The sequence below is a fragment of the Strix uralensis genome, chromosome 13 (genome assembly GCF_047716275.1).
Source record: "Strix uralensis isolate ZFMK-TIS-50842 chromosome 13, bStrUra1, whole genome shotgun sequence".
In the NCBI taxonomy this organism is placed as follows: domain Eukaryota; kingdom Metazoa; phylum Chordata; class Aves; order Strigiformes; family Strigidae; genus Strix; species Strix uralensis.
In genome coordinates this window covers 19,919,783-19,939,962 of record NC_133984.1, presented here as the reverse complement: position 1 = coordinate 19,939,962, position 20,180 = coordinate 19,919,783, and the positions used below count along the sequence as shown (strand labels likewise).

The 20,180-nt window shown below is 40.4% G+C and overlaps 1 protein-coding gene across 2 annotated transcripts in view; it reads right to left on the bottom strand.

Moving 5' to 3' along the window:
* IL1RAPL2 (interleukin 1 receptor accessory protein like 2) overlaps positions 1-20,180 on the bottom strand; it is a 393,067-nt gene that overhangs the window by 161,181 nt on the left and 211,706 nt on the right. For both annotated transcript variants that reach the window (XM_074882430.1, XM_074882431.1), the window contains exons 4-5: positions 15,898-16,084; positions 10,083-10,236 (exon numbers count right to left, since the gene is read on the bottom strand). In XM_074882430.1, coding sequence (XP_074738531.1) covers positions 10,083-10,236; positions 15,898-16,084 — 341 coding nt within the window. The remainder of the gene's footprint in view (positions 1-10,082; positions 10,237-15,897; positions 16,085-20,180) is intronic.

Below are 20,180 nucleotides of genomic sequence, written 5' to 3'. Positions count from 1 at the left end.
GTGCATCTATCTGCCTATCTATTATTAATGAAGAAGAATGAGCATGCAGCCTACACTTTCATGATGAAGGAAGACTCTTTTATATAGGAAATGAAAATGTACAGGTTTATTTCGGTGGCTGTGCTTTACCTCACTGTTGTGGGCAAAAACCCCACAATCCTCTCATTTATACTAAATCACCTCCACTACTGAAAGCACAATAGACTTAGAGAATGTGGCTCAGCAGCTCCCAGAATAAAAGGCAGTTCTTAAAGGAGAGCTCATATCTGACATTTACAGTATATAGTAAGTGATTCAGCAAGCTACAGTTGCTGTGCACAATGACAGATCATTGGATAAATGAGCAACCGATAACAAGTGTGGAAGCCTTGGCTGTCCACATCAATAAATTAGACAATACCAAATAATCAATGCTACAAACTGCAAACTGCTGATTTAAGGTTGAAGGAAAAAAGTCTAGATGATGTTCAAGAACATGACAGAGAACTAGAGGGCATCACAGGTGAATAAAAACTAACACTACTTGCCATTCTAATTACTTTGCATGTTCATGAGCTAGGAAGGCAGTTTGTGAAGCTGTAAGTAAAGCGCCCAGAGTACTGACACTATATATAATTCATAGACTGCAGCATATTGCTACATTTCTCATTGCCCTTAGAACTTGTATTTTCTCCAGGAAATATGGAGGTAATACTTAATGTTTATCTTCCAAACTCATTTTTCATGAGCCCTGTATTAACAGGTCACTCTGGTGAATGGGAAAGTCATCAATCTGGATCATCTGAGGGACCAAAAATGAAGGAGCTTTTATCCTTGTGGATATACTGCATTGTCACTTCAACAGCGATACAGTTCACACAGCAACCACAAATGGGCACGTGCATCCTTCGGATCCTGTCCAGATCCTCAGCTTACTGACTTTGATGAGGTGCTCTTGAAACCAGCGGAGTTGGGTCAATTTATCAGGACCTTGCTGGGTGTCAGGTGAAAGGGAGATGTTAAAAGACAGAACATTACTGGCTGTGTCACTTCTTCCAGGTGAATGGGCACCCACATTGTACTGATTCCTCACTCTGGATTGAATTTTCCTGTTGACTCTTCACAGACACAGAAGTTGCTGCAGATTTATGCTGCGGTTTTTGCATGGTTGAACAAGGAACACTCTGAAAGAGGCAGAGAAATTGCTCCATTTTCCAAATGTGGTCAAAAGCAAATGGCCACATTTTTCTTTCTGGATCACACTGGGTTTGCCCGAGGTAGCTAAAAAAATTAAAGGCACTACAGAAATTAGTGGCTATTAAGTGTGCTTTGACCACAAAAACATGCTTAGCTGTCTACAGCAGTTAATGTGATGCCACTGGCCAAATATGTAACAAGTCAGAATCCAAATTAAAGGTTTAAGATAAATACTTTACTGTAAGAAACAGAAACCTAATATTTACAAAACAAGGACCTTGATAAAAATTAATACAAATCACATAAAACATATGAAAAGAAAACTCTAATTTTTGGCACTTCCTATATGTAGCTTTAAATAGACAGTTATTTCGGCAATGGTTTGAGAACCCAGCTGTGAAATTCATTTCCTGGTCTTTTAATACTGTAGTTGTCAGCACTTAACCCATTTCTGGCTTGGTTTCTGTCACAAAAAGAAAGGTTTCCTTTAGAAAATCAAAATACTAGAAGATGCAATGTATCATTTACATGAAAATGCAGCAGAGGAAATGCTAAAACAGTATCTCCTAAAGGTCTTTTAAAGTTTGGGACTCTTAGTAAAAATTTTGGGCAGGTTTTTCTCTATCCTTTGCATCTAATGAAAAAGGGATTCCCTGACTGTGTCAAGATATTGCAAACAGGGAGAAGAGATGAAGTCTCGCTATGGAAATGTGCAAGTTATGGCAGCAAGAAAATGTCACTTCAGATATGATGTAAATGTTATATATTTTAACATGTCAACATTAGAAGCAAACAGGAAGGATCTTCTGTTCCCAAACAATCTGTAGTATCCCTCCCAGAAGTATAGAATTTCTGCAGATTTAACTTGTTCACTTTAAGATTTCTCTCCTGAATTAAAAAAGTATCTCCTTTTCACAGTTATTACAACTGTAGTCACAAGCAAGCTGCTTTTCTCTTTGCCTTTTGTTTTTCTATTTTCCCCCGAACAGTAAGTTTTTCCAGACTTTTTTTCATTTATTCTCTTTTGGACTCAAATACTGGTAAAAGTTGTATTGCAAAAGAACATTAAAAGGTGCCTTCCAGAAGGAAGGAAGACCCTGCTGCCTCTACCACTATAAATACAGCCCACTGGCTGACAGCATGTACTAACGCCATGAATTAAAAAGGAAATGTAAGGTCACTATGAAAGTCTTACCAGCTTATTATCCACCCTAACTGCCCATGCTATGTTTGATGAAAATCTGAAAATGCATACTTTATATTAAGCTCAGCAGCTCTGGTTGGTTAATCATTATACCTTACCTTGTGACACTATTAGAGAATGACACTTAAAGCCCAATGCAGCACACAGACAGACGTCAGGGAGGCCACAACACGAGCCCCCTTCTCCCTGCATCCTCCTGAGGTCGAAGCGTGACATACGACCTCACATCAGCCAAGGAAATGGGATGCAAACACCTACCACCCCCTTACTCCAGCAGCATTTTGCACAGTGATTTGCTGTCCGTATTACTAACTACGGGAGGGAGTTATGGCTTATGGGTAAAAATAGATTGTTAAGTACAAAATTGGGCTCTAAAGTAGAAAGTGCCAGCGTTCTCTGACTGCACTCCAGCAGCATCCTGTGAAGTCACAGAAAGCAGAAGTTGGGCCTTCGGCTGGAAACAGTACATTTCCTGCCAAGAGTGAGCTCTAGCTGGAGCACTCGCATGGGATACGCCGGGGACAGGCACCCTAGGCCATATGTCAAGAGTGGAGAGGACTGCCAAGCACCGAGAGTGAACTGAACACTGTTCCTGGTGGGGAAAAAAGGGCTAAAGCTGCCAAGCCAGGAGAGAAAGAAAAGAAGGAAAAGCACGTTCCTGGGTCCAACAGCCGCTGACAGCTTCAACACCACTTTAGATGCAATACAATTCTGGTGAACCCTAAATAGGGGAAATTTTTCATTTGGAGATGTGAAGCTAAAAAAAGAGCTCTCTAGAAGGAGCAGCTGTTTCCAGGAAAAGGGAAACAGCTCCAAATACAGCAAACACTTCCCATCCCCGTCAGCACTGGCCACGCGAGTATGAGAGGAGGAGCAAACCCTGAAGGCCAGGCTAACTCCCACCATGCACGCGTCACCACATTCTACCTCAGAGTGCTTTCCAGCACATTTCATCAGGAAAATTCACAGTCTGCTTTAGGTTTTCCTTGAAATGTTTTCTGCTTTATTCGAGACAACAGGTACTCTGACCCATGTTTGAAAATACAAATAAATAAGAGAGAGGGGAGCTAGTAGCTCTCATCCGATCCACTGGCAAAAATCAGTAATGAAAATATCCCTGCACTCCAAGAAATGCCAGATCCCAGGGATTAGGTTAGATGTTCTGTGCTGCTAGGAACTAGAGTCGGCATTTAGTGAAAATTCTGGCATTTTGCAAGAAATTTCCCCTGAAATATCAATTTAAATTTTATTTTGAAATATCAATTTAAAAAAAAATGTTAATAGGAACTATCAAAACATCTAATTTCAGGAATGCTGACAGATTCTAGTAATATATATTAGTAGCTATATCTATTATTAAAATTAGTACACCCACAAATCAAATTAAAATATCTTGGCTCACAAAATGAAGTAATTTGAGAAAACAAAATAAGAAATACAAAATGTTGCAATATGATCTTTGATGTTAAAATTACAGAAATGGAAATGGATGTTATTTCCACACACTGCTCTGGCATGTTACTGCCTTATTTGATGATAAAATGGTGGCACAACAGCTATTTCATCCTATCACCAAAGAAAAGGCTCTGGAGCTTATACTATGAAGCAATAACACCCTCCACCAGGACCGGGAGGCTCTGCCCTCTCTACAGACTGCAATGCCAGGCAGAGATGTCAGAGGTCCTTTGGGTACCAGAAGCCATACAAACATTTTAACTAGCTCTGCTGAAAAAGCTCCTTCAGAGTTACCTTAGGAATCCCTACAGACCCAAGCTTTGTGTGACAGGCATGTCCTTAGTATAGCACCTCTCGCTGCAGAAAACTCTGCTGAATACATCCAGTTCATTCACTTTTATTCCTTAGCCATTTGCTTTTTTTAACCTGTGTCTTATGTTGGCCCTGCTTTTATGTATATCCAATTTCCATCTACACAATGATGTTCAGAGCTCAGTGACCTTTTAGAGCAAACCTGTTTTTTTGGATAAGTAACTATTTAAGCAATACCAAAGTATTTCATATATTCATTGTAAATTACTAAACTGCTTGTGCCAAAACATAATGCCGTTGGGATAGAATCATAATGAAATGTTTTCAGATTTTTAAGCAAACAACAATTCTTACATTTTACATTATAAAAGTAAATTCCTTATAATAGTTTGAATTCCAAATGACATGTTTCAGTTCAGCTCAAACAAGCTTTTAATTTATCTTAACACTTTTTGCTGTGGCTGTTCTCGAAAGCGTCAACAGCCAAAACTATTGCCAGTCAACAAGTAATTTGTATGATTCTGTTGATAATACTTTACCTACTGTAAGCTGGTAAATCTTAGGGTGCACTTACAGATTACTGCAGGTGTGAATTTGTACTGATCAGCACCCACTAATTCCTGCCAATGTGTCACTAGACTCCACCACAAATAATGTAAAACAGCATGCCAAGTTTACAGAGGATTAAAAATGTACACAAAAGCAACTACCACCAAATAGTGGACATACTTCTAGCTCATATCCTCACTTATTCTGTGGTAACTCGTCTCTGTATGTCCCCAGAGCTGCTGGAGAGTATGACTAATCCTTTGCATTTTTAAATCCAGCTCACCCCCTTGGCTTAACAATAGCAAATCACCATCAACTGCTTGTGATAATAAAGGGGTCCCAAACACACAAACAAAATCTAGCAACGGCAGCAGGTGTAATTTGAAAAGTGAGCAACGTAATGAGATTTGAAAGAATTTAATGGAAAAACTATGAGCAAAGTGTGAATTCAGGCAGAATCATTCAATTCATGTAGCCATGTGGAATAATTTGTCATATACGACGGTCAAAACAAATATTGCTGCATAAATGGCTTTTAGGAACAGCCAGGAATTTTAGCAGCCTATGAAGAATATGACAGAGTAGAGGTTGAAGGAAACTTGGAGGACAGGACTGCTGGACAGAGTGGTCCAGTAATTCCTGCATGTCCCTCCAATCCATCACCAGCAGTTTATGAAGTTGGTCAGGTGACCACCTTCTGCTGTCAAACTGGAAAAAAAATCACCAGTACAAGTTCACAAATCACCTCTTTTCACAGTGAATGGAAAGAACAAGGCAACCTCTCCCATGAAAAGCACATTCCTGCAAGATAGCCCCCCTGCCAGGGGATACCTGGGCCACCCCATGAGAGCGGGGCTTGGTCCCTCCTCAGGGGGGGTCACCCTTTCCCAACCTCCAACGTACATAGACTAAGGGTTACATGTTACTTGCTAAGAGATAATGCTGTCGTGTTTCTTCAGCAGAAAAGGCTGACAAGACTTGTTTCACATCTGTCTGCATAATATAACAAACCCATGAAGAACTAGTGAGGAAAAAGCTGTTTTGTTGACAAGCTATTATTGTTAAATGCACCCAAACACCAAGATTTAGGCATTGCTCATTAGTGCTATATTGTAGCTCAGTATTTTGTCCCTATAAATACCTTGTGTCAAAATATTTTTCAAATATATTCTAGGCTGTAAGCCTTTTCCTTACAACCCCAAAGAGCTATAGACTCTGAAGCCTTTTACCATCTTAACCACACTAGCCGGTACCTTAACCATTGAAGTCATACGATAACACTGCCAGTCATGTACAGTACTCCATGTGTAGTCCAACTACCCCTTTCTACAAATGCCATTTCACCTGTTTGTTTTGTGTTCTGCTCATCTACTAACACAATTCACACCTCTTTGCCTTTCTTACTGTGGCCAGGCATTGTGTTGACAGCTTTCAGCTTCCATCTATGACTCCAGAGATTTTTCCTTACAAATTATCTCATAGTAGCTTGTGTCATTGCTTAGTCACAGGAAGAAGAAACAGAGTAGGAACTTCCCCTCTACCCCTAACTGAGCCACTGAGATCTTCTGTTTGGGTTTGCTAAAGTGAGAAGGCAAGACTGGATCTGAGGAAAGCAATGCCCAGGGACTGGCACATGCTGTGCTTGTAGCTCCCTCACACAGCCACAGCCACTCAGGCAACTGCCCTGACACTGGCACAGGGAGTTAAGGCAGCACCTTCTAATAGCTCTAATGACTTCACTGGAAGTTCACTTATATAATCGCTGGATAACTAACTAATAAGACATGGACTTTGACCCTAATTAAAAGTCTCACCTAGCAGACTACTTAAAATAAATGCTTAAGCAACACCAATATGAATACCAAATGCATAGTCATTCTTCACATAGTCCACCACTGCTCTTGTCTGCAATTAACTTTGATCAGGCTGCCTTGTGGGATCACATCTTCAGTAAAGCTGCTGCATTAGTCTTGGATATCATTAACTCTTCTGATTACCTTTTCCAACAGCAAGTTAAAATGGTGCTTCTGGCTCCAGCACCTTCAAATTTTCCTGAGGCTTTCAGTTATTCCAACTTCTGTTACATCAGCACTGCATTTATTCTGATTTCAAGTTTCACTCTTTAGATGCTCATACTGCATTTACCTATGAATATCAGTTATTTCATATTGCCACTTATGTAACTACCAGAATCTCCAGAAAGGACTAAAAACCTCATGTACCGGATCTGATGCAGTGTTAAAAAAGAAAAGGAAAGATCCTTGTCTTACAATCAAGAGACAAAGGAAATACCTTAATTGACTTAACTGGTATTTCAAGTATTGTGTACTTCAGCGAAGGCCTGTTAGACTACAGGGAATCTAAGCCAAGCTCCTCTCTCACCATGGCAGTGCAGCTCTCCTTGCTTGAGGGTGATGTGGAGTTGCCTGTTTCACTTTCAGAATAACTCTTTAATAACAATTTCAGGTTACCATGGCTCCTAGCACTGGCCAACAGAGTCTCACTGTTCAAAATCTGTATTATTAGAGGAACTCAGGCACTTGCCAATAAATGTCAATTCAGGCACGTTGATAAGTAACAGCAATAGAAACAGCATTAGAAAGTTCCTGCAGAAGAAAACAGTAGGCAAGATCCTTTTCTCCACATCTGCATTGCAGGCTAGCAGAGACAATTCTACCACAGTTTTGCTGGTGAGCCTTCAGCAGTATTTGCTAACAGTGATTTATAAAGACCAGCAGGTTCAGCAGTCTGAGCTCTGGTCTTACCCAAGCTCCTCCTGGTACAGTATTTTGATGAGAACTCAATTTTCAGACAGGTGAATAATGTGGCCCAGTGCACTACCAGTCCTACTGCAAGAAAGACATGGGCATACTGGAACAAGTCTGCGAAGGGCCACAAAGATGATTAAAGGACTGAAGTATCTATCATATGAGAAGAGGCTGAGAGAGCTGGGGGGGGTTGGTCAGTAGAAAAGGCGGCTCATGGGGATCTGATCCATGTGTATAAATATCTGGTGGGAAGGTGTAAAGAAGATGGATCCAGACTGTTCTCAATGGTGCTCAGTGGAAGAATAAGAGGCAAAATGGGGACACAAACTATAATAACAGAAATTTTGTTTAAACATAAGAAAAATCTTTTCAACTGTGAGGGTGGTTGAACACTGTGACAGTCTTGCCCAGAGATGTTGTGGAGTCTGTATCTTGGAGATAATCAACACCTGATTGGGCACAGCCCTGGACAGCCTGCTGTAGCTGATTCTGCTTGAGCTGGGGGTTGGGCAGGATGATCTCCAGAGGTGCCTCCAACCTACATCTGCACCAGCCCTAGGGAAAGCCAACTCTCAGGTTGAGTGTGCCAAAAATTACACCAGTGTGTAGTTTTCTTTCTGGCTCCCATGAGACATATTCTTCAACAAAGTCCCTGAGTATGTCATGTACCTGCTCCCAGCCTGTGATCTGATCTGCCTCAGGACCCCCACCTGACATGGCCAGCCACAAAACACAAGTAATCCTCTCCTGTTTGTTGTATGAGTTTTCTTTGACCTGTCCCCCATAAAGATCTAAACCCACATGCATATGAAATTCACAAACTGAAACAAAACAGGAGAAAGAAACCTGGTGAATCACCAAGCTGTAAGATAATACGTTTACATAGTTCTATGTATTACATTCGTAGTTCTAACCCGTATTTTCAGGTCATCATCTACATAAACTTACTAGCCTGTTCCAGATATCCAGAGAGGTTCAACCAGCAAACACACAACATCACATGTCTCCCAAACACTTAAATCCGAAAAAGGTGTTTACTAACATATGTGCTTTTATAAACTAAAGGAAATTTAATTTAACATGAATTTCACCCTGAATTACAAGGGTAACAATCTCTTGATTCTCAAGCATTTTGCAAAAAGGACAACACTTGCATATTCCATATTTACATTTTTAGTAATTCAGGTCATAAACATTTTAATAAAAAAACCTTTAATACATACTATAGTCAGTTTAGGACAAATTCATTAAACTGTGAAGTATGAACATACCACACTGTTCAAATAATGAAGAGAACACATAAGTTCTAGAAAGGTCATGATGAGAGGAAGAGCATAGAATACCTGTTATCTAAAGAATATATATCATGGGGAATTGAATTAGATGCATCTCATTTTCACTTTGTTAAACTTAGTTCATATTCTGTTTGAAGACCAGCATGCTGCCTAGGAGAGCAACTATCCACAAGCGGGTATTATATCTTCATTTGACAGTCTGGGGTCAGGTAGGTCAAACCCATACTTTAGAGACCTGTCCATGGTCAAAAATGGACAACAAAGCGTAACATGATAGATGAATCTGACACACAGGGAAATGAACTCATTTAAAATGAGGAATAATGATAAGAATAGAAAAATGGATTTCACTCGAAATAAAGGGAGGAACTGTATCTCAAGAACATATTAGAAATATCATATGGACTAATTAAGTTTAATATAAGAAAGCAGAATTCTACTTGTCACTGCTTAAGTAGGATCCCACTTTAATCAGTATGTCAAAACACAGATGCGAAAATACCCAACCATTTGTTTATATGGTTTTGTGAGAAAGGCCAAAAAAACCTCAACTGTTTTCAGATACTTGCAAAGTTCCACAGACAGTGACGGAAAATAATAATTATAGATGTCATACTGCACAGTGGAATGGAAAGGGATCAGGAATATATTGGTAGGCAAATACTATTTTATCCATTCATTTCTGCTACCTGACAAAAAGAGACAGAAAAATACTGTTCTCTAGTAGATTACTACATGGACTCAGAAACATACAATGTATGACCTCCTGAGAAGCAGCTGACTTTCCCTCTGACAGTCCAGTGTTCCGAACTTCATTCCTGGAATAGGTTGTGCCACACTCTTCACTAAAGACAAACACTAGACTAGAGAAGTTGATCATCATAAATTAAACCAAAGCTTTAAAAATCGGAAAAATCACTCAAAAAAAGAAGAAAGACTCAAGATGTCTCTTTTGGCTGTGTTTTATTCTAGGACAAAGGTCACCAAAACCTGTTTTAAAGCTTCAGTCAACCTTTCCTTTCTTTAGCACCAAAGACAAAACTGAAGTCTAAATTACTTCCAGCATATAGGGAGGACTTAGGTCTGCTCTACCTTTTGCTTTATAACCAGCATGTCCAGGTTTTGTACAGAGCAAAAGGTAGAAGTAGTCTTCTGCAAAATTTTATCAGCTCTTGATACAAATTTCCCCTAGTTTGGGACTGCTTGGCGATTGGGATTTGTTTTGGACTTCTATCAAACAGATCCACTGACATGTGAAAACCACTTTTTCTTATTATTTCAAAGCTTATTTTTTTTCTATTGACATAGAACAAAGATTCTTACCAGTAACCTTCAGTTCAACTGTTCTTCGTATAAGCTTGCCTTCATACTTTAGTTCACAGGTATAATTTCCTCCGTCTTCTTCTTGGACCTCTTGTATTAAGAGAGTACTTCCCTTCTGAATTACAATGCTTCTCCACATTTTTGGCTTACATTCCTGCAGAAAAAAACCCCATTGCCAAAATTACCCAGCTTGCATGACATAAGACAGCATTGCCTGATCAGATTTTCAGTATTATACATAAGTAAACAACCATCTCAATATATTTTGCAATTCAAATTCAAATATAATTTCAGAAAGCATAGAGATCTGAAACTGGAATTAATTTGAAGACAGAGATTAAACAGAAATGTTTTTAAGGTTCAGTAATTCCCACTGTATCACATCAGCCATGTATAATACGTGGTGCCCTGAAGCAATGGTTAAGTATCTTCTCTTTTTCATGGTGAACAACTGCCAAGACCTCTATTTTAGGATGGACCATTAAAATGCATCTCTGTTTGAAGGGAGTAAGGGCATCTGTTAAGAGTTAGCCTGAAGGCAAACTTTACACACAGTCTCAGGCTAGAACCATCTACCGACAGAAGAAAACAGGAAGAACAACAGCAGTTTTGTGAGCAAGAGAATTCAGGAAGCCTGGTTTCTTTCTCTGGCACCTGATGAGCTTTGATTCAGCCTTTTCCCATCACTGTAGTAACACCCCCATGTGTGTCTTCTGATGGAGTACACAGTGCTGATGGCCTGCAACTCTCACTGACTTTGCCAGGCAGACATTAGCTGTTATTTGGCAGATTTAGGTTCATCACTATGAACTGTGGTCCTACTGGAACAGCATTTCAGTCCTCCTGTATAGTGTGTGATACAGTGCAAGAAGAGGCTCTCCCTTTCCTAACGTTGTATCCTTGCACTCATGTCAGTGGTACTCATGATTGAAATACCTCTTGGAATGCTCTGAATTAAAAGCACAGTCAGAATCTGATCATTGTCTCTTTAAAATGGTACCTTAAGATTATGTATTTATTGTCTCTCAATGACTTGCTCTGCCTGCAAACAAAATCACGCTTTTCTCCATTCTCTAAAACACTCAGTGTTCCCATCAATTCTGGAGGCTCTAGCTGCCCAGAGCACACGAAGCAACATAAGGCCCGAGTACCTTTAATGCCCCTCTATTCCCTCGCTCAAGGTGGCAACATGGAATAAACTCTCAGATTGCAACTAACAATCTTGCAGCAGTTACATCAGGCTCAGCACCTTCATAGATTTGTGTAAAAAGCTCAGATCTGCAACAGCAGCGTCAGAGCAAACATAACAGAACAAAGCTTTCTCTTATGAAAACAACCACAGAAGAAAATTAACATGCAAATATATTGTATGACAGCAAGAGATCAGAATGACACAAACATAATTTTTCCTGGGATTCCATACACATTCCAAATCCACAATGTCAGATTATAAATTAAAGCATAATAATAAAGAAATAAAAAGATGGGACTGTGAGCTGTTGGCCTTGCACTTGAAAATGGAGCACTGAAGCTTTTATCCCTATCCCTAATAGGCCAAATTCAGTTACAACGTGGTCAGATTTTTAATTCTGAAACTGTGCAGTACTCTTGCAGGTAACAGAGTGTTCAGGTTATCTTTCTGTTTCCAAAGTATAGTTGTAAGGAAAGTGTAACCTTGTCTTGCATGTGAACTTAAGTTAACAACGATGACAGAGAGTGATCAGAATCCCAATCCTGTCTGCTGTGCTAAGAAGAATCAGCTTATTTTTGTTACTAAATTGCACTGACATAGCTTGAGACTCAGGCAGGACACAGATCTGAGCGGGAAAATGCCATTAAATCCTTTCTGATTTGCACGCAATTTTTTAGTCCTATTTAAAGGTACATCAACCTCCTACGTGGAGTAACTAAACCTGAACACTGGGCAAAGAATATGATTCAGTTCTGTTCAATCCTAATTTAGAAGGAATACAATTCCCAGAATACACAAAGTAAGCATATTTCAGATATGCACCCTTTCAGTGCAGCACTGAAAGACCTTATCGTATGTTACCAGTTTTATACTCTCTATTTTATTTTAAAAAGTATGGGAGCAAAGAGATAGAAGATACATTTTCATACGCTTCATATTTTTATATACTACATGTTTGTAATAAGAAGGGAGACATCTTTACTACTACAGAGATCAAGGACTTAGCACAATGTTTGTGCTATTGGGGTTTACAGAGAGGATTTGTTCTGTTGGAATTGTACCACTAATTTCCTAATTCCTTCTTTTTGTATCTACTTAAAACACTTCATATTAAACATGATTTATAAGCCCTCCCTTCCCAAATTTTAGCTAATTAATTTTTCTTCTACTGACTATGCAGGCTTTCTAAACATATGTTGAAAATGCCCCTTTTAGTCTGCCTGTTTTTCACAGACTAGTTCAATACACAAAACTAAAAGCTAAAAGGAGGAAAAGCTGGAAAATCATAGCCATTTGTATTTTAAGCAACAAAAATGGCTGAGAAACAAACCAATTTAAACAAAAATCTAACTAGTCTTCATATTGTGAAAATCTAGATTCTACTGTCAGAGGTCTGCCAATTTCTCTCAAAAGGTAAGTGCTCAGTTGTACCACTGTTGCTTGTTTAACCAATTAATTGTTCTTTTCTGCTTTTGCACCATGTTTACCTGCTAGAAGACTCTGAGAGTTTCTTTTTCTAGCTTATTTATTCTCCTTAGACATCTTAAATGCTTTTGAGTTTTTCCCCCTAATATTATGCTTCTTTTTATCTTCCTTTAAATTTAAGTGGCAGCACTTCAACAACTCTATTTTTTGTAGGGTAGATAACAACTACCTGTCCTTCACCTGATATTTTGATTGTTTTCACAGCCCTTCCTTCAACCCAGTAGTAGAAGAGATGGCGAAAATGGATTAAGACTCCACATTCTAGATGTAATATACCTCTTTCCTCTGCCAGTTGATTTTTCATGAAACTGCTCTTACCGTTAAATCCCATTCATTCAATCATGTCTTGACACATGTATTTATTTTAAAAAAAATCCTTATACTTCTTGTCAAAACAGTTCTAACAGGTGTAACAGAGCTGTGTGTATATCAATAGCATTAATTGTGGAAATCTTTAAAAATAAATATTTCATGTAGTGTAATTCTAGCCAGAAGTGAAGTTCGTACTACTGCTAAAACAAATCCTCACAGCAAATGTTTCATTACTTATCGGGTGTGCACGTGGAAATCTATTCAGGCATAATTATTTGAAGAGCATGTTTAAATTACAGTTAACTCCCTGTAAATTGATGCAATTACTGGCTCAGATTCATTAATCCCTCCACACAGAAAAGCCGTTTGGAAGGCAGGGCAAGTCCTGCACAGGGTGGGCTTGCACCATCCTGTCTGATGGTATTTCATCACACACAAGTCCAAACTCCCCAACTACCACCAAACTGGCAGGTTCTTGTGAACACAAGGATTTCTCTTTTCAGCTAAAGGTATAAAGAACGAATCTTGAGGACTTCCTGATATTTATCTATTCTTCTATTTTTGACAACTTATGCTCTCCCCCTGGATGAAAATCCACTCTAAATATTTCAGCACAATGAAAAGGAATTGCCCCCCAGTGCCTCTGGAGCAGATTTACACAAGAAGATGGCTGATCATACCTTCACGTACATGTCAAACTCAATCACAAAGGTAGAGGGGGAAAACTTGAGGATTCAGTGTGCTGTGGCTAGAAACAGGGCTTCTTCAGAAAGTGGCCAGAATGCAGTTTATAGGGGTTACCCCAGACTCATCATATTATTTTGAAATCGAAGTAATTATATATTTTCTAGAAACTCGACTTGTGCTCTTTTGAATAGGCAGACGTCTATTAACAGTTAGTACCATAATGCCCTCTAGAATATTTTTCCAAAACCCTGTTTGAGGAGTAAGTTTCAAGGGATAACCTGACACATATACCTTCTGCATAACATCAATATTGACATTTCTTGTTACTGAGCTTCCCAACTCAGGTCCAGATAACATACGTGTCATCTACAAACTGAACCGATAGCACTTTCTTGTTAATTATGGATAAGGAGGTATATGTAGTAGGTTATTCCACTAATGTCTCTTTTCATTACCAAGCCAGACTAAAGGCTGTCAACTTTGATTGTCTCACTGTTATCATCCAACCACATCAATTCTGTTCAGTTTCACTACGGTGACGACCTGTCAATCAGCTGTCACACTCCAGCCTGGTGTCACACAACCTGTGTGCACAACCCAGATAACACGTGTGGGTATATGGAACAAAGACCCTTCCGCTCCCTTTCTGGGTCAGCACAAAGCATCACTGATGTGGGGTTGTACATGCATCTTCCTTAGACTGATTTCTGCTCCATGACAGCTGAAGATTATTCCTGCCAGACTATTTTTGCAATGTGTTCTTGCAAACAAATGAGATCTTCAGTGATTTGCTGTTCAGTAATACCTAGGTAGAAAGGGCAAAACCAGCCCTCTGGTACCTCTTTTCTCCAAGGTTTCAGACTTCACTGAATACATATTTTATGTATGAACAGCACTGAAGATATACACCCATATGCTGAGAAAAACAGCTTCAACGGCTGAAATAAAAGCTTTGTTTATACTAACAGTGGGTTATGGCATACTTTTTGTTACTATAAGATAGAATATGTGAGATTTCTGTTAAAAAAAGAGAAAAAGATGACAACTTTTATAATTGCTCTTTTCTGATGCAACCTGCTAAAGAGGAAAAAAATCTGCAGCTCTGCACATATTACTTATTTCATACAAAATAACTATCTTTAAAGAACGTTATTATTAAAGTTGGCAAATCAAGCACTCAATATTTAGGATTTAACTAGTTTGTATGTTTCTGTCTTCATTACCCGAACCAAGTTTGTCCTAAACTCATTCTGCCTTTATCCCCACAATACAAATTCTATCTTCCACGGACCCCACTGAGCTCTTCCTCTTGCCCACCTATTTCTTGTTCCCTCCGACTGCCAGCTCTTTATTCTTCTCCATTGGTTCTTGCAGTAACTCATAATCAAGGGCTTTTGAAATATCAGACTTTGATCCAAGTCCAGACAACTGGTAAAATTTGCCAGACGTTGCTACAGTCTTGGTACCTGACACATTTTAGTCATTCTGATGCTTTACTGAGGAGCTACAGAAACACATCTTCTGCTAAAAGTGGTGTGTGATACTTGACAGGCCTTGGAGAAGGTACAGCCAGCCGAGTTACCTGCCGAGTAGTAAAAGCATCTAACAGACCTCAGTTAAAATTAACAGACCTCAGTAAAATTACTCAATAAACCCCAGCAGAAGCAAATGCATCTCTGTGAAATTACCCAGCAGACTTTGGTAAAAATTAACAAGCCTTGGTGAAATTACCCAACAGACTTCATAAAAATTAACTGGGTAGCACTACTGTTGCTGATACACCTTTGGCTCCATTGTAGGTTGCCTCCCTTTGTTTCTACTACAGTATCAGGTAGGAAGACATCCCAAGATGGAAACTGGTACAGAGGCACAGTGATTTGGGAATGTGGTACTGCCGCTGGAGAAGTCATATCATCTCTTGCACAGAACATCCTCATCGATGCTGATTTCTGTTGGACAATGGCTATGCTGGGTAGTTTTGCTGCACTTTAGTATTACTTCTGTAATACTGAGAGAGCATCCTCCAGACCAGTCACAAACCACTGCAGGCTCAGAAAAGGCCGTCTCTGAGCCTCAGACTAAAAACAGTGGAAGTTTTGTATAGTTTCAGCACAATAGCAATAAGACAGCAATAGTTACCTTGTACCACACCACATCCGGCTCTTGACTGGCTGTTTTGTAATCCTCAATATCAGGACAGGAGATTGTCTTTCTCTTAGTGACTTCTGATTTTTCCAGATATCTGATCTTGCTGTTATAGCAAAGCCCAGATTCATTCTCAGCTACCGTCAAGGACATGGACACCTTCATGCAATACGTTGAGTTTCTGCAGGGACAGAAAGATGTTTTCATTTATCCTATCTCATTTTTACCATGTTTGTTTCAGCACAGTAAGTTTCTTTGTTAAGCTCTCATCTTCACAAACACTTCAATGACATAGTCAAATAGTGACTGTCATGCTGTGGATTTCCAACACGAAGGACTTAGAAAACGTAAAGGCTCATTTCTGATTTATTATGAAGAACCCTGTAGAAATTCTGTTGACAAGTGATCTAACCCAGCACAGCAGCTCTTTCGAGCTCACAAGTCTATGAACACAGGAACCTGTTGGCACCTCAAATGTTGGTCAGGATACACTGTCCTCTTTCCTCTACGTGTCACACGCACTCCTCCTCTCCCTCTTTCTCTCCCACCTTCAGGAGATTTCACTCCAGTATGCAGTGCTATACATTTGAGAAGAAGGGTTACGTGCTGGATGTTAAAGCACATCATGCAGGAAGAATTCCTCCCCCTGAAGGAACTGCTATATAAATCCCAAAGCATGTGATACTGTGGTGGGTCGACCTGGACCAGCTGCCAGCCGCCCACCCAGCTGCTCTCTCACTCCCCCTCAACAGGATGGGAAGGAGAAAATAAGATGAAAAAGCTCACGGTTTGAGATAAAGGCATGGACGGCACTTACCAATTACTGTCATGGGCAAAACAGACTCAACTTGGAAAAAATTATTTTAATTAATTGCAAACTAAAATACATTTGGATGGTGAGAAAGACAAAAAAGCTACAACGCGTTCCCCTCACCTCCTTTTTTTACTCTTCTACGTCTCCCTCCCCAAGTGGTGCAGGGGGTGGGGATGGGGGGTCATGGTCCGTCCATAATGGCTCCTCTCAGCCGCTCCTTCCTCCTCACACGTTCCCCCGCTCCAGCGTGGTCCCTCCACAGCTGCAGCTCTGGCCAGGGACACCAGCTCCCCCGGGGTCTCTCCATGGCCGCAGGGGAGCCTCTGCTCGGGGCCTGGAGCGCCTCCTCCCTCCTCCTGCCCCGTCCTCGGTGTCTTGGGGCTGTTTCTCACTCTCTTCCCCTCAGCCCCGGCTGCCCGGCAGCGTTGGGCCCTTTCCTAATGGCGGCCGCCGCCTCGCCGAGGGGCTCAGCCGTGCCCTGGGTGGGGCCGCTGGGACGGGCCGGAACCAGCCGGAACCGGCTGTGCCCAGCCTGGGGCAGCCCCTCAGCTCCCTCAGAGGGGCCCTGCGGCACAGGCACCCACTGCAGGGGTGCAAGAAGTCAGACGGGTGGTTACATGGCCACATTTTGGCCTTAAAATCTTGAAAAATGTAGTCCTGTAGCACTTGAAACCACTGCCTGCTCTGTCACCAAAGAACCCCGACAGAGTTAGATCCAGGCAAGCAGATTGAGAGCTACATCTAGTTTTTCTTAATATCAGGGTAGAATAAACACAACCAGCCTAGCTCCAATGCCTCACAATCATGAAAACAGGATTAAATGAAATTTCTTCAGACTTGCATCTTTAACAGAGCTATCAGGCACACAATAAAAAAAAACCCAAACTGGTGTTACTTTGAAACATTTGCACTTTGCACAGGATCCTTGCAACCCAGACTGTCAGCTTTTGCCCTTCATTAGGTGTGATGGCAAGCTACAAAGTACAAGTGACAATATAATGAGGCTCTTCCTCCCATCATGCATCATTTTGTCATTTTAATTGACTGTGCCACAACCAAAAAAGCCTGGAGTAAAACCGAAGTGCTGGGCGGTTACTCGTATCAAAGGGAGTTGTGGAGAGCTCTTGCAGGAGATACTGCTGCTTTGCCACCACCTCTTCCATCGCAGCTCTGCTGCAAACTGGTTTAGCTGAGGCAAGAGCAGACAAAAACTGCCCTGTACACCCAGAAAGTGATCTATCAGTCAAACCCTGACACTTACTTACTCACTCCAATTAGACTTATGACAATGCTTTTCATTAAAAAAAAAAAAAAATCCAGCATGCTCCATAACAAATCTTTTCTTATCCAACGTTTCAACATTCACTGTCAAGTGAGCCTGTAGTTAGGAAGAGAATAAAAAAGTCTATAGGGACACTTCATCAGAACTCTAAGCTTCATGCTAAACAAGCGATGACAAAACACTGTGCAAATGGTTTCTTGTCAAAGGTGTGCCATGAGCAGGTATTTACAGAAAGAGGTATTTGCGAGGCAAATCAACAGGTAATCTTCAGAAACCTCCCATTTTCAGCATCATCAGTGTTACACATTTGGCAGAACCACAGACTTGCCCCTTCCTACTCCCTTCTCTTCAAAATACCACTTGTACATTTATGTGATAAAATTGGTGGATATTTTCTCTGTCCCTCACCTCAGAGTGGAAAGGCTCACTTTGCACACTGCTACGGAGTGTTTCAGTTGAGAGGCTATAAAAAAGTCTCATCCTCACAAACTGCACAAAACCTATTATTTTACCTGAAGCAAAAGTTCTCTGGACTGAAAAAATGCATCATTGTGGGTGGGATTTTCAGAAATACTTATATGATTTAGGGAACATAAGTCAACTTTCTCCCAAGCTACTTGCTTTTGAAAAGGGTTACCTTTTTTTGTTAGGAAGAAAACAAAAGATATTTGGAAAGTTTCAATGCTTCCTAATACAGCACTATAAATTCAGAAAATATAGATACAACCACTCATAGCAATTAATCAGTAATGATTATTTAACTTTCCTGAATGACTACAAGTATTACTGAGTGCAAATAAGGTCACATGTGCTCAGTAATAACGATCCAGGCTAATCAAGAATAATGACTTTGAATAGTTGTCCATTACTTGGTGTTATTTAATAGTGCTGTATTTTCTGCTAACAATCTTGCATTATTTAGATTGTATTTTGAACAGTGCTGGAGGCTACTTCTATTTAAAATGCTCCCTGGAACCAGGACCTAAAAATGTAGTATTCTTTTCATTAGTTACAATTAGAATTGAGTAGAATTGAGAAAACCAAGTGCCTGGTGAGCACTATCACTTTTGTTCACACTCCATGTCCAAGACAATAGATCTACTCAGGCTCATGATGAAGAAAGCCCTCACAAAGCCAACAGCAACAGACTTAAAAGCTTTATGAATGCTTCTTCACCAGCCACTCATGTTAGTGCTACTGCTGGTAATTCAGAAAAGGGCAACTTCTGCAGGAGTTCCAGTGACTGAAGCAGCAGCCTTTCTTTAAGGTAGTCAGTTCAGGATAACACGTGCAAAAGGAAGCAGCAGTTTGATCAGCCTCACTGTTTTTCTCAATTTTGAGGCAGAAGTCTGGGAGCCGAAGTTTGTAGATGTGAGCCATTCCTCCCTGGGCTAGGCAAGCTGTTCCCATGGCTGGAATGGATTTCATCGCTCAGTCTTCTGAGCAGGTGATGTGTCTGTGCTGACTTTTTCTTGGAGACTCCCATGGCTACCATTTTTCTGTTGGCTCAGATACTGAGACAGAGCTTCCTAAAAACATACATTCCCTTTGTTTGACCAGAAGATTGCCATGGAATTGACCATGCTCATTCAATATGGGAATTAGTAGATGAACCTGTAAATTTTCCTACACAGAAAAAAACCTTGTAATTTGAACTGTAATTTGCAGAAAAACGTGCATTTTGTTTCATTGGCACATGGGAACATGCTGTTTTCCCTCCCTTGCAGGGTCTGGAGCATAAAGGGGCTCTCTACAAGGTGACAGCTTGAGAGAGAACTCAGGAAGGGGATCACAAAGCAGCTGATGGTCACTACAGCATTGTTTTTACCACCTGGGTAAACAGACAGGAATATTATGGTGCTGGCCACCATGCAGGTCACTGAGGTGATGGGAACTCACCTACAGAGGTCCCTCAGGAAGCCCCTAGAGCTGCTGTGCTGGGAGGGATCCAGTTCTTTCCAATTGTTTTCAGGACCTCTGTATCCACAAGGGCTTTTCTTAATGAGCTGCATTTAATTGTTTATGGTAAGGGGTTTTTTTAATATTTTTTTTAATAAAGGTGTGGAGACTAGCTATCATGAATCCTACATTTATTGCTTTTCTTCTTTTAAAAGCTAAACAGTGGGTCTATGAATTATAAAAAGGAGTATCCACTTTTGTTTGCAGTACATGGTCATGGAG